Source organism: Lepidochelys kempii, chromosome 6 (genome assembly GCF_965140265.1).
Source record: "Lepidochelys kempii isolate rLepKem1 chromosome 6, rLepKem1.hap2, whole genome shotgun sequence".
NCBI lineage: Eukaryota > Metazoa > Chordata > Testudines > Cheloniidae > Lepidochelys > Lepidochelys kempii.
Window position 1 is genome coordinate 11,179,854 of NC_133261.1, and position 15,056 is coordinate 11,194,909.

The window sequence follows — 15,056 nt, forward strand, 5'->3', positions numbered from 1 at the left end:
GTTTTGCAAATACAGTATAAAACATCTCATTTCCACATTTTTGGAACAAAATGTTTTGATTTCTGGTTTGAAACGGGTGTATATTTTGAAATTAGTTATTTCTTTTAGTTTAAATTTTAAAAATAAAAGTAAAGGTCAAAGTCAAAATTAAACATTTTGAGATTATCAAAACATTTCAATTTACCCAAACCAAAGATTTTTTTTCAGGTTTTCGGTCTTTGAAATTTTCAAGATTTTGAGTGCCCATCTTGATTTGGGAAGAGAAAAATTTTTGAACTCTTAAATTCTTGCAAGATAGGAAAACTATTTCCCTTAGAGCTTTGCTTAGAAGCCTAAATTGCACAGACTTTCAGAGAGACGTAGGCTCCTAGGAGCCAGATTTAAAAACAAAACAAACAAACAAACAAAAAACCCCACGTCTTTAGGCATCTAGGGGCCTAGTGGAATTTTCAAAAATGTCTAATGAGGTTAGGTGCCTTGTTTTTCAATGGGAATCATGTGATTTAGGCCAGGGGCACCAGAACAGGCGCCATGGCCCCTCCTCTTTTTACCAGCCATAAGTGTAAGTGATGGGGGGAGGGGGCAGAGAGGAGCAAGTGGTATCAGGGCATTGGGGAGAAGGGTGGTGCGAGGGCAGGGCCTCAGGAGGAAGGTGCGGTGCAAAGGCAGGACCTTGGGGGAAGGGTCTGTGTGAGGGGGAAGGGTCACAGTTCTGGTGCCCATGGCCCCTTTTCTTTTAGTTGCCTTATGTCACCCCTGATTTAGGCACCCAAATGATTAAATCATCTTTAAAAATAGGACTGCCCTGAACACTTTAGCCTAAACTCCCATTGATTTCAATGGATGATTTTTGAAAATCTCACTAGGCAACTTTAAAAATCTGGTTCTAAGAGCCTAAGCCACTTTTCAAAATGGACCTTTGGCTCCTAAATCCCTTAGGTGCTTTTGAAAATTATGTTCTAACCCATGGCATGGGCTTCAGGGTTGTTGTTTTTCTGTATTGAACAATGCTGTGCTTTATAAACCAGTTATTAATCACTAATGTTTTCACTTTCAGACAACTCCATCCATTACACTGAACAATGTGAAGACTCTGCACTCCACGAAAGTTAATGTTAAACAATTGTGCCAGGTAAGATTAATAACGACTCTAGGTTTTCCCCAGCTCCAAACTCAGATAATCCTCTCTCTTTTGCCCATTGTAAATAGCTTTCATAGCTACTATAGGGTCAGAAGGTTGAGTAAATATCCCAAACCTACAGTATGTCCACTCGCCCATTAAGGGCAACATTCTCTAAACTATCCAATCATTTCTGGGTGCCTCCAGGATTTGGGTGCTCAGCTTGAGACATCAGAGCAGCACAAAGTGGCTGTAGAGTACACCAAGATCAGGCTCCTGAGCCAAGTGGAGCATCAGACTCTAACTTTAGCTACTAAAAAGCACATTTTGTACAGTTCCTTGGCGACTTGGAGTCAGGGGGGCTGTTTCTCTTCCCTTGTACACCAGTTTTACTCCACTGACTGCCTGGATTTTACTCCTGAATTACACTGATGTAACATTTATGAAACTTCAAACACATTTTGAAATAATTCCCATGATACAACAATGATTGATCTAGAGAAAGGTGTTCTCCCTGTCTCATAACACAGGAACAAGAGGTGGTTCTTCTTAGGAATGTGCCTGTGGGTGCTCCATTTTAGGTGTCTTGATGCCCTGCGCTTGTAATTGGAGATCTCTGGTAGCAGTGCCCGGTTGGGTCGCGCATGTACTGTTACCATCTTGCGCTGCTTCAGATGGTTACATAGTACTGCGTGACTAACTGTCCCTCAGTTCCTTTTCTCCTGCCTTTGGCAGGAGTCAGGGCGATCAGCAACACCCTCTCTTACCTTAGATAAGATTAGCTTTTAGATGCTTTATAGTATAAGCAGTAGTTAGATATTCTACCCTTTATACCTATTTTTATTTTTTAAGTTTCTTCCCTACGTACCTTTATTCCCCTCAGTAGAAAGATATGTTTAGCTCCAGTAGGATTATTACCCTCTTTTTTTGTAGGGGGACAGACTCTCTCGGGTATGCCTGGATCACTGGGCTTCAAATGCTGCCTGACTTGTAGACTGTCAATCCCGGTTTCTGACAGGCACACACTGAGTGTCTGCTGTCTCGGTGAGATGCACATTACTCAAAAGTATCCATATTGCCAGAACCTCATGGCCAGGGCAAGAAAAACCAGGAATCTCCAACTTAAACACCTTATGATGCAGAAATCCCTCAGGCTAGCCTCAGACCCCAAGTCCAGGACACCTTGGGGCCAACTGTTGCCATCGACAGCCTTTGACAGAGGTTCTGTCCCAGCAGTGCCCACAAAGGATCCTTTACCCAAGAAAGGCAACCAAAAAGCGTTCCCAGACTTTTCTGCACTGGGAATTGGTTAAGAAAAAGCGATCCCTGACTGAAAAAAATCTACTCTGGTACTGACGGCACCGAGTGTGTGTCGGATCATGAAACACCAGGACTGTCCGGTTTCGAGAGTTCAGAGAGTGAAAGACCCTATGAAGACAAGCTCGAATGGAGGCTCGCAAAGCAAAACGAAACCCTCAACATGAGCACCCAGAGAGCCAAAAAAACTTCGGCACTGACTGACAAAATGGGGCCACCTGCGGTACTTGTGCCACACAGCTCAAAACCCTTGGCACTGGCGGCTACAATTCACACTCCCGGACTGCCAGCAACACCGTCCCGGGTACTGAAGCTCACAGTTCCACAACAGTTCATGAGACATGTGGACCTAATAGTCTCTTCAACACTAGAATCCCCTCTACTTGGTACCGAGGATACTTCATCCAGCTTCGTACTGAGCCACTTGAATATTTCTTCTAGGTCAGCCCCCACTCTGTCCAGTGGACAAAGCTAATGTACTCAATGCTTTTTTTGCCTCTGTCTTCACAAACAAGGTCAGCACCCACACTGCTGCATGGGGCAGCACAGCATGGGGAGGAGGTAACCAGCCCTCTGTGGAGAAAGAAGTGGTTCATGACTATTTAGAAAAGCTGGACGAGCACAAGTCCATGGGGCTGGATGCACTGCATCCAAGGGTGCTAAAGGGAGTTGGTAGATGTGATTGCAGAGCCATTGACCCTTATCTTTGAAAGCTCATGGCGGTCGGGGGAGGTCCCAGATGACTGGGAAAAGGCTAATGGAATGGCCATCTTTTAAAAGGGAAGGAGGAGGATTCAGGGAACTACAGGCCAGTCAGCCTCACCTCAGTCCCTGGAAAAATCATGGAGCAGTTCCTCAAGGAATCCATTCTGAAGCACTTAGAGGAGAAGAAAGTGATCAGGAACAGTCAGCATGGATTCACCAAGGGCAAGTCATGCCTGACTACCTACTTGACTTCTATGACGAGATAACTGGCTCTGTGGATGAGGGGAAAGCAGTGGATGTGTTATTCCTTGACTTTAGCAAAGCTTTTGATACGGTCTCCCACAGTATTCTTGCCAGCAACTTAAAGAAGTATGGGCTGGATGAATGGACTATAAGGTGGATAGAAAGCTGGCTAGATCATTGGGCTCAATGGGTAGTGATCAATGGCTTCATGTCTAGTTGGCAGCCAGTATCAAGTGCCAAGGGTTGGTCGTGGGGCCAGTTTTGTTCAATATGAGTCAGTGTGCCCTTGTTGCCAAGAAGGCTAATGGCATTTTGGACTATATAAGTAGGGGCATTGCCAGCAGATCGAAGGACGTGATCATTCCCATCTATTTGGGATTGATGAGGCCTCATCTGGAGTACTGTGTCCAGTTTTGGGCCCCACACTACAAGAAGGATGTGGAAAAATTGGAAGGAGTCCAGCGGAGGGCAACAAAAATGATTAGTTTCAGAGTAGCAGCTGTGTTAGTCTGTATTCACAAAAGAAAAGGAGTACTTGTGGCACCTTAGAGACTAACCAATTTATTTGAGCATAAGCTTTCGTGAGCTACAGCTCACTTCATCGGATGCATTCAGTGGAAAATACAGTGGGGAGATTTATATACATAGAGAACATGAAACAATGGGTGTTACCATACACACTAACAAGGGTGATCAGGTAAGGTGAGCTATTAGCAGCAGGAGAGCAGGGGAGGAGAACCTTTTGTAGTGATAATCAAGGTGGGCCATTTCCAGCAGTTGACAAGAATGTCTGAGGAACAGTGGGGGGAAGGGAGGGGAGCAGGGGAAATAGTTTTACTTTCTGTAATGACCCATCCACTCCCAGTCTCTATTCAAGCCTAAGTTAATCATATGCAGTTTGCAAACTAATTCCAATTCAGCAGTCTCTTGTTGGAGTCTGTTTTTGAAGTTTCTTTGTTGAAGAATTACCACTTTTAGGTCTGTAGTCGAGTGACCAGAGAGATTGAAGTGTTCTCCAACTGGTTTTTGGATGTTATAATTCTTGACGTCTGATTTGTGTCCATTTATTCTTTTACGTAGAGACTGTCCAGTTTGACCAATGTACATGGCAGAGGGGCATTGCTGCACATGATGGCATATATCACATTGGTAGATGTGCAGGTGAACGAGCCTCTGATAGTGTGGCTGATGTGATTAGGCCCTATGACTGTGTCCCCTGAATAGATATGTGGGCACAGTTGGCAACGGGCTTTGTTGCAAGGATAGGTTCCTGAGTTAGTGGTTCTGTGGTGTGTTGTTGTTGGTGAGCTGTCTGTAAGCAAGGACTGGCCTGTCTCCCAAGATCTGGGAGAGTGATGGGTCTTCCTTCAGGATAGGTTGTAAATCCTTGATGCGTTGGAGAGGTTTTAGTTGGGGGCTGAAGCGGATGGCTAGTGGTGTTCTGTTATTTTCTTTGTTGGGCCTGTCCTGTAGTAGGTGACTTCTGGGTACTCTGGCATTCCTCATCACCATCATGTCTGCCAGATGGGTGGGAGAACTGGGTGCCTTAATAGCAAACTTCCTTTAAAGACAAAGTAGCCTTAAGACCACCTCCCAAATTCCTACCAAGGTTGCCTCCCTCTTTCATTTGAATCAACCCATTTACTTATCTGTTTTTCCCCCCCCAAAAACCACATGCAGATGGAAGGGAGGCATCACTTCACACACTGGACACTCGCAGAGTTCTAGCTTTCTACATTGAAAGAGCAAAACCATTTAGAAATTCATCAAGATTTGTCATTATAACAGAATGATCAATGGGAGGAACTAAGTGGATATCAGGATGTATCCACCTTTGTTATCAAAACTTCCATTTACAAGTCCCAACGGGCATCTACACACTCTACCAGAACACTTTCTGCATCCGTAGCTTTTCTCAATGTTCCTATTATCGGCATTTGCAGAGCAGAAACTTGGGGATCAGCCCATCCATTCACAAAACACTCTGCTATACAACAGTCAGCATCAGATGTTCGCTTTGTACTCATGGTGTTATCCACCATCCACAACGCAACTCCAAAGCCACTCCCTTCCACTGAGAGCACTGCTCAATAGTCACCTAAAGTGTAGCACCCAAAGGGACAACCATCTTGAAGAACCTCAGTTGGTGCACCAAGTGAGTAACCTTCTCACATTCAATGAAGTTAAAAAGGTGGAAATTCAAAACTGATCCAATAAAATACTTTTACATATGTGATCATCTTGTGGAACTCATTGCCTCAGGAAGTCAGAGCCAAAGAAGTTGCAAGATTCCAGGAAGTATTGGACATTTCTGTAGATCACAAGAATACCCAGTTAGCATAATTAGTGATGACAAAAATTGTGTAAACCTCCTGCTTTAGGGTTTGAGCCAAATCTCAGAGACTAGATGGGACCTAGCTTGGGGGGGGGCAGGCAGATCATCCCCCATCTGATACTGTGGGGTTCCTACACTTTCCTCTGCAGCATCTGGTGCTGGGTGTTGTCAGAGACAGGTGACTGGGCTACATGGGCTTTGGTGTTGATCCCATCTGGGAATACCCATGTACCTTTCTCCTAAATCCCATAAAATTTAGTAAGGATGAAAGATCTTTTAATGTGGTTCCATAGAACCTGATCTCCAAACTTTTCCAGTTTCATAGAGAATGATATCCTTTCTATAGTTTGTCACCTTCCCCTAGAATTCCAAGCAGGGAAAGAATTCTCAATTGAATTCTATAGCAAAATCAAAAAATGTATAGCGCTTGCAATCTGTCGGAGGTTTGCTTAGAGTCACCTGACTTTACGGTCTTAACTACCAAAATGAGATAAAATACGTAATAGTATCTGTGCATTATTAACACAGCATTATTAGCACAGCTTAACAATAAGGTGACTTGATCAGTCTTTAAGTACCTACATGGGGAACAAATATTTGATAAAGGCTTTTCAATCTAGTAGACAAAAGGCATACTGTGCTCTAGTGGCTGGACAAATTCACGTTGGAAATAAAGTATACATTTTTAACAGTGAGGATAATTAACCATTGGGATGATTTACTAGGGGCCATGGTGGATTCTCCATCACTAGTAATCAAGATTGGATGTTTTTCTGAAAGAGCTGCTGTAGTTCACACAGGAATTATTTTGGGGAAGTTGTGGCTTGTGTTACACAGGAGGTCAGACTCAGTGGACCATCACAGCAGTCACTTCTGGCCGTAGAATCTATTAATTTAATATTCATTTGTCTTATATATGGCACCTCTATCAAAATTCCTCATAGGTTCTTCACACATTGTATACAATCCCGTGGATCATATAAGGCCAGTGTGGAAACACTTAAGGCTGAGAGTTTTTCAAAGTTGCTTAGGGGATTTGGATGTGGAAATCCTACAGACAGCCTGACTCCTTTTGTCTCCTGTTGCTATCCTTAGGAACCACTGAGCGTGAGTCAGATGAAACTCATTATGGAAGAGGCCGGTTCAGTGAGCGACATTTCCAGAGCACTCTCCACCCTGAAAGTGGCTGCGGAGTTCCTGGCCGTGACTGGAGGGGACCCAGAGCGGCTCCTGACTGAGTATGTCAGAAATGACCTGAAGATGGAGGCTAATGCAAAGAAGTTCAGAGACTTACCGGTAAGAGATTAACTTTGGTTTGAATTCACAGCAATGAAAATGAAGCTCTTTATAATAAATATTTTGTGTTTTCATGCTTTCTACTATAGAGTCTGTATATAGAGTAAGGTTTCTTTCAAAACTGTTCTTTGAGAGGAATTTGGGATTTTGACTAAAGGATTTTTGTTGTTGCTGCTTTCCATGGAAAATTGAAATTTTCCATTAAAAGAAATGAAAAAACTTGAGTTTCATCCCAAAAATGGAAAACTTTGCTCTGAAAAAAACAAAAGCATCATTTTGTTCAGGTTGAAAATTTTCCACAAAACATTTCATTGAAATATTCTGTGGAAAAAACCCATTCTCTGACCAACCCTACAATATAGATTCTATAGTAGAGTGTAGTACAGTATAGTCAAGTTTTCTGTCAGAAAATGCCGACTTGATTAAATTGAAACATTCTGCAGGAATTCAGCTCACCCAACTCCTACCTCCCCAGGTTCTTCAGCTCCTCCACAGCCCCCAAGTCACTTTTGATAAAATTCATTCCACACATAGATGTAAATAATTAGAAGGAACATTGCTCCTAACTCACTTAGATGCTTCTGAAAAGATTACCCTGTATTCATTTGGAGACATGCATTGTCTATTTGTTACATCCCAGCACATGGTGACTGGTGCTTCTAGACGCTACTGCAATACAAATAAATAATACTAATTAATAATCCGCATGGGCACAGTCTCTGAAAATGCCTACCAGGTACCAGGAGGATCCCAGATTTTCAAACCAGAGCTTGACCATTCTACTCAATGAATAGTTCATTGAACTGAACTAGTTGAATAAACTGAAAACAAAGAAAATATTCTTTGTGCCTACAAAAGGCTGTCAAAAGCTGGTTTCACATATCAGCAAACTCTGGTTCCAGGTACTTAGCCAGTGACTCCCAGCAGCTCAGTGGCTTGACATTCTTTAAAACTTTGGCAGAAGCAAGGCAACTGTGAAATGAATATGGAATGTATTCACTTCTGTGATGAGGATTTAAGTAACAGTGTAAAGGCTTTCTGGGTACCAAGGTCTGGATAAACCCTGTCTGTGTTGTTTCATTCCAGGTTGTCCCACAAACCCGGCTGAAGCACATCCTGTCTCTGTGGCAGATCCTGTCAGCAAAGAGATCAGTGCTACTTGTACAAATGAACCAGGTAATGGAGGAACCCACCCCAGTGAGTGCCTGGGATGGGGCTGTGATAAGGCTGAAAACTTTCAGTGCAATTGTTTTTAAATCAGAAAATTGGGTTTTTGACAAATTGAAGTTTTTCCACAGAAAATTTTGACTTTGCTGCAAAAAAAAAACATGAAAACTTTCCAGCTGAAAACCTATTCCTCTTTTGGACATATTTCTGAAAGCCAGCTGCACTGTGAAATGGGTGGTGATTTTCAATTGCTTGTAACTCCACCAGATCTGAACAGAGTTTCTTGATCACAGCAAATGGCACCTGCCTGGCCCAAGGGCCATCCCACTGTCAAATGTCATGCTGCAAGCCACAGATACAATTGTTTTAGTTATTGTTTTGTTTTCTGATTAAAAGTCAAACTTTTGTGCAGGAAAATATCCCAACATTTCCCCACCAGCTCTAGTTATGACCAATATTCTCTGCTCACTTGCTGTGCAGTCCCTCCTCTGCTGCTGTCAGGCTCCATCACTTGGAGTCTGTAAATCTAGGTGCGACGTCCCTTTCTCAAAGTTGCACTCTAGCTCATCCAGGAGTTATTGTGCCAGAGGCAGGAATCTCTGGGGGAGATTCTCTGGCCCGGATTTGGCAGGAGGCTGGGCTGGATGGGACCTGATGGCCTTAATACTGTTGATAAATTGCGTAGACAATTGTTTGTCCACATCTTGGTTAGTTATGAAGTATATTCAAGAGATCAGTCGGGTTTATTGCTAAAAGTCAGGAAGAGTAGAGAGAGATGTCTGTTGGTCTTTCCCTGACCTGAAGAAGAGCTCAGTGCATCTCAAAAGTGTCTCTCTTTGAGCAACATACGTTGTTCCAGTGAGAATACCTCACCCACTCATCTCTTTAATATCCTGGGACCAACATGGCTACAACAACACTGACAATAATAGCATAGTACTGGAAGAAAGGCTTTGTAATATAGCCGTTTCCGTGAAGCTGTCTTGTGCTGCTGTTCAATTCACTTTACACAGAAGGTGTGCTCCCAGTTACATATTTCAGCAAATAGTATTTATAGAATTGTTTACAAGTTACAAAATGCTTTATACGTCACAAAAATCCAGCCCATCAGCTTGTGTCAGTTCCTTAACTCGTTGTTCTGTGTCTTCCCTTACTTTGTTTTGGATACTAGTGTTCCAGGTACTGGTCCAGCTTGTACTGGGCACAACATTAATGTATTTTGTGTTTGGCAAGTTTCTTATTTTCTAATGCCAAAGCTGACTTCAGTTTTGCAAAGTGTTATGGGATACTTAGCACAAGAGAACAGGATTATAAAAAGACAGACAATTCAGGCAATTGCTAGAAATTTATCTACAATATAATGTTCTATTGATATTGTGTGTTTAATGCATTGTGGTATCAATATTGATTATGTGAGATGGATGGACAGACATTAGTCAATAAAAGCTATGAAAGTTTTGCTGGCTACAGGGACTGCAGCACTGGCCTGAGGTCATGTGCAGAGCCACCTGCTCCATCCCACCCCAGGAGCACCCCCTATGCATAGGGTAGAAGCAAGAGAGTCACCAGGCTACACCTGCTCTGAGCCAAATGAGGAGACTCTTCCATTAGGTACATCCTCAACTGCTCTGTGCATGGGGCATCCAGCCACTCCTGCAGCACCTCTGCACTTGCCCCCACTGACACTGTGCTTCTCATTTCAGAATCCCTTCTTCCTGATAGACAAGGGCTTCCATGACGAGCTGGCTGCCCAGGAGCGGGAGGAGCTGACAACTGCGCTATCCACTGTCAATATTGAGTTCTTTATCATTGAGCTGCACGAAATGATCACAGTGACATTGGAAAGCTACAAAAACAGTTGGGGGTAACATATTTCTCTCGTCTGTTAATATGGGAAGGGCCTCTGCACGAACATTTAGATCCAGATTAAAAGTAAAAAAAAAAAATTCTCCTCATTTGGAGCAGGCACAAACCACTTTAGATACGATTCCCTATTGATTTAAGAGCCTTTGTGGGTATGTTTGGTGGTTGTTTGGTTGTTTTTTTAAATGCAGGTTAAAAGATCAAGGGGAAGAAACCCAGCCTCTTAAAATTGCCTGTATATTACTCGTATGCTGTATTAAAAGGGAACGGTCAAATCATATCACGTATAAAAGGTCATTTTCCCTTGACCTCCAAGTCTTTAGAATTGGATAACCTGCTAGGCTAGAGATTCTCAGACTTTCCATACTGCAGAACTGGAGGGGCTTAGAGAAGGGCAATGAGAATGATCAGGTTTGTGGAGAAACTACTATGAAGAGAGACTGAACAGATTGAGGATGTTACCTAGGAATAGAGGAGATTGAATAATGGTCTATAAAATACTGACTGGTCTAGAGAAGGAAGATCAGGAAGCATCTGTTCTTCCACTCCCATAACACAAGAACAAAGGGATGTTCAATGGAATTGAAAGGTAGGAAATTCATAGGGAGTAGTTTTTTACATGGCTTGTGGAACTCACTGCCACATGAAGTCATTGAGGCTGAGAATTTTGTAAGACTTAAGAATGGATTAGGCATGTCTATGGATAATAAGAACATCTGTTGTTGATAAAAATTCCAGCAGGGATATTAAATCTCATTCTTTAGGTAAGGGCTGGAGTTTTGGAATCTATTCCTTATGACCCTTTAATGCCTTGTTTTCTTCCCCAGAATTGTCTCCAGTACTGGATAATTTCACCCACTGCTGTTTAAGAGCACACTGTTTTGCTTAAAAATTGATGGAAGGAAACATTACCTCTTGTCTGACAGCTCTTGAATATTCACTAATTGAGGCTTTAGAAACTTTACATGTAGGGCTTTTTTGAATGAAAAATTGAGTTTTGGATTAAATGTAAATTCTCAGGAAGCATCTGCCTGCCTCAAAAAAATTTGGTTCAGAAAACCAAAAATTGAGACATTTTTCATTTGAGCCATCAACATTTCACTTTTCAGTAGCGTTGAGCTGAAAATGTTTACTTTGTTTGGTTTTCAGCAACTTATTTTCAGGTTGGGGGGGGGGTGTTCATTTTTCAACAGAAAGTCAAAACTTGCTGCAGAAAAATACCCCACTTTATACCATCTGAAGTGACCAACAGTGTTAAAAGGGAACTCAAGAAACTGGGTGTGTCTGTCAGACTTGGCACTTAGCCTTTCCAAACCAGTGTCCTGAACATTTACAATCTTGTTCTCTTTTATGAACAGGATAGTGGAGACCTTTCAAGAATATTTAGAAAAAGAGGGAAAAGAAGAAGATTACATTATGAATCTGACCAGCGCCGTGAGCCCGGACCTTCAGCTGAAGAAGGTCATTTCAGTGTGGAAAACTGCCGTGCTAATCAACAAAACATACGCCCGCTCCTACAGCCAAGAGTGAATGGGTCCGTGAATTGTTTCCTGTGGATACCAAAACCAATTACTGCACCCAGCCTGCTGTAATCCACAGAGATTTAGGAAGTAGAGTTTCTTTCTTCTTAAAGTCTCAAATCACCAGGCCAATGCATCACTTGAATCAAAATAGGCCTTCAATTGGATTGAAGTGGTGCCTTGGCCTGGGCATTTGAGTGGAGATGTTATGGGCATGACCAGCTATGCTAATGTTGCTCTGCGTGTTGCTCTCTGCAAGTGGGTGAATTTCACCCACCGAGAACTACAAATGATGGGCATGAGTCTCGTGCCACTTGGGCCTTGTCAGCACGTAGTGCTTTAACAATACCAGTATAGAGAAGGGGAATAAGCTATACCTCTGTAAGTGCACTTAACTATAAGGAGAAGCACTGAAGCCTAGTGACTAGAGCCAGGGAGTGGGACTCAGGAGACCTATGTTCTGTTCAGTAAAGTGGGGGAAATGATACGGATTGGTTTCATAAAGTGCTGTGGCATCTGCAGATGAAAAGAGCCAGATGCTATTGTACTTGTGTAATTGACCCCAGCCTAAATATAGCTATTTTGGTAAAATGATCACACTCCTCACTGACATGGTTAGACCAGCACAACTTCCAAGTGTAGGCCAGGCCTTGCACTGGAGTCAGCAAGGCTGGTTCTCAGCCTGGCTACTCCTGCTGTCATTTGCGCCTGAGCAAAGCACGTGTAAAGTGCCACCAAATCAGAAAGGTCCTTTGCAGCCGCGGTGCCCTCTCTTGGTGCAAGAATGACACAAGGTGAAAAGCAGAGGAGGAGAATTCCCCATGGATAATAGGGCATTAGGCCCCTAATTTTTAAAAGTCTGATAATTCTCAACCAGGGATTCTCAGACTTGGTCCAAATTGCTCTCCATTATTTTCTAGCTCTTTACTTGTGCTTTAGCAGATGGAATCATCCCCAGTTCTTTCGGGCAGTGTCATGGCATATGCTGTATCACAGACTACGTGATCAGAGTGGTCCCGTCTGGCCTTACAGTTTCAGTCTCTGCTCAGTACTTTGCAGCTACGTGAAAATTAGGTGTTAGAAAAAAATATTTGCAGCTATAGTTTCCTGCCTTGCTTCAGTGCAGACATTTCCCTGTGCCTCTCAATAAACAATGGAACAAGAAAATGTCAAATTCTTCTAGTTACTACCAGGTTTGAAGACTGAAAGGGAGGGGTGTGTGCGCGAGAGCGGTGTGGGGGCATGTGCATGCATGCACATTTGGGAGAAAATTTTCTTTCTAGTGAAATCAATTGGCATAGGAAGTTTAATAGTATTTCTCCATTCTATGAATATTTTCAAAAGATAAAATTTTCCCACCCCCATCTTGAATCAGGTCAAGAAAACAAAATCCCCCAAATATTCAAACTTAACTTTGTTTTTCCATTTTGGATCAGTTGAAACATTTTGATAGGAAAAAAAATGAAATATTTCAAAGCTGTAACCTTTTGCTTTCAGTCTAATCAGCTTCAATTCTGAAACAAAAAGTCATTTGCACCAGAAAACAATTTTCATTTAGAAAGTCTCAAAACAATGGTTTGACAATCTTGAAACATTTTTCCTCAGCTTTTTTTGAGCCAGGAAATTTTTTGAACCCAACCCCATTCTTGGTTCAATGAATCTGCCTTTATCAATGAAAAAAAGCAAACAATTTATCAAAAATCTCAGTTCTACTTTAAGTCTTCTCAAAATAATGCACCCTTACATACTGTCGCCATCTGTCTCCCTCCTCCCTCTCCTGCCAATGGGGGAACCAGGTAGGTGAAGGAGCCTGCTCCTGCCTTTTACTAGTAGAGAGCTCAGGTAGGAACAGCTCCTGCTGTTAGTTCTAAATAATCACAGCTTCAATCCATGCTGCTGGTGGGGCACATAAAACCTGCACAAAGAAACTGGACCAGTTTAATTTAACTCAGTTTAAGGCTGAGCTCTTCCACTGAGAGATTTGTTTTAGGGTTCAAAAAAGAACTAGATAAATTCATGGAGAATAGGTCCATCAATGGCTATCAGCCAGGATGGGCAGGGATGGTGTCCCTAGCCTCTGTTTGCCAGAAGCTGGGAATGGGCGACAGGGGAATGGATCACTTGATGATGACCTGTTCTGTTCATTCCCTCTGGGGCACCTGGCCCTGGCTACTGTCAGAAGACAGGATAATGGGCTAGATGGACCTTTGGTCTGACGCAGTATGGCCATTCTTAAGTTCTTATATCAATTCAGCTTAAGCCAGTTGGGAAAAATGTTTAAGCTGAACCAAAACAAACCAGGTTTCCATGAATGGGATATATTATGTGATGTCCACATGGCCTTTTGCAGTAATTTAACTAAATTGATATTAATAGTGATTTCAGGCCAAGTCTGCTCTCAAACTTCCACTGGCTTAATTATACTGATTTTGTTAAACTAGTGAAACACTGAAATGAGAGTACTCTCACAGGGTTAAGACTGGCTTATTTCTGTTTAGCTTAGCCCAGCTCCTAGGCCAGGTCTACACTAGCAAGTTAAAGTGCTCTAACTTGCTGGCTCAGGGGTGTGAAATTCCTGTACCTGGATGACTGCCTGCTGAAAGCACCAACACAGCAAGCAGCATTAGTCTCCACTGAACAGACAGTAGCTCTCTTTACTAAGTTAGGCCTCCAAATAAATGCACAAAAAAACCCCAACCCTAACAGTTCATTGGAACCTACTTCAATTCTCCTGAGGCAATGGGCTCTCTCTGCTGTGAGAATTTCTAACCTTAACCAACCTGATCTCCGCAGTACAACCGTAGCAAGGTTGGGACTCACCCCATGGTGCCTCCTGCTGGTCACTTTGGGAATTAGCACCTTCTGGTGGTGTCGCACCATTGTTGCTCCTGCTCTTCATCTGGGACCCATGTTGCTCCCTGGCTTGCAGCGTCCTCTTCACAGGATGGCCCTCCGGCTGTGCCCCCAACTCCATTCTCCCTACTTCCGGGGGAACCGGCAATCTTCAGTCTGGCCCCATGCCACAGTGACCTGCAGTCCCAAGCCTAGGCCCTCGCTCAGGGGCAAGCCGCAGTCCTTTGCTTGGCCACTCTCTCCAGCAGCTAGTGGTGCAAAGGGGGTGGGCAGGCCCACCCACTAACCTGGGGCCCAGCCCAGGGACCCTCGAATGGCAGCCTCTTACTGCCTCCTCAGTCCTTTGAGTCAGTGACCTCAGTCTGGCAGGAGCTCCCTCACGTCTGCTCCCCTGAGCCTGCCCAGCACTGCTCTGTCTGAGGTGCTACTCTCTCTAGGGAAAAAGAAAAGGAGGACTTGTGGCACCTTAGAGGCTAACCAATTTGAGCAGAAGCTTTCACAAGCTACAGCTCACTTCATCGGATGCATTCAGTGGAAAATACAGTGAGAATATTTATATACACACAGAACATGAAAAAAATGGGTGTTATCATACACACTGTAAGGAGAGTGATTACTTAAGATGAGCTATTACCAG

General features: G+C 43.1%; 1 protein-coding gene across 1 annotated transcript in view; it reads left to right on the plus strand.

Annotated features, from left to right (window-relative positions):
• LOC140913638 (E3 ubiquitin-protein ligase rnf213-alpha-like) overlaps positions 1-12,721 on the plus strand; it is a 174,755-nt gene extending 162,034 nt beyond the window's left edge. The window contains exons 65-69 of the mRNA XM_073350368.1: positions 1,058-1,132; positions 6,816-7,016; positions 8,103-8,192; positions 9,887-10,047; positions 11,405-12,721. Of these exons, the coding sequence (XP_073206469.1) occupies positions 1,058-1,132; positions 6,816-7,016; positions 8,103-8,192; positions 9,887-10,047; positions 11,405-11,576 (699 nt within the window). The 3' untranslated portion in view covers positions 11,577-12,721. The remainder of the gene's footprint in view (positions 1-1,057; positions 1,133-6,815; positions 7,017-8,102; positions 8,193-9,886; positions 10,048-11,404) is intronic.
• The last annotated feature ends 2,335 nt before the right edge of the window (positions 12,722-15,056 follow it).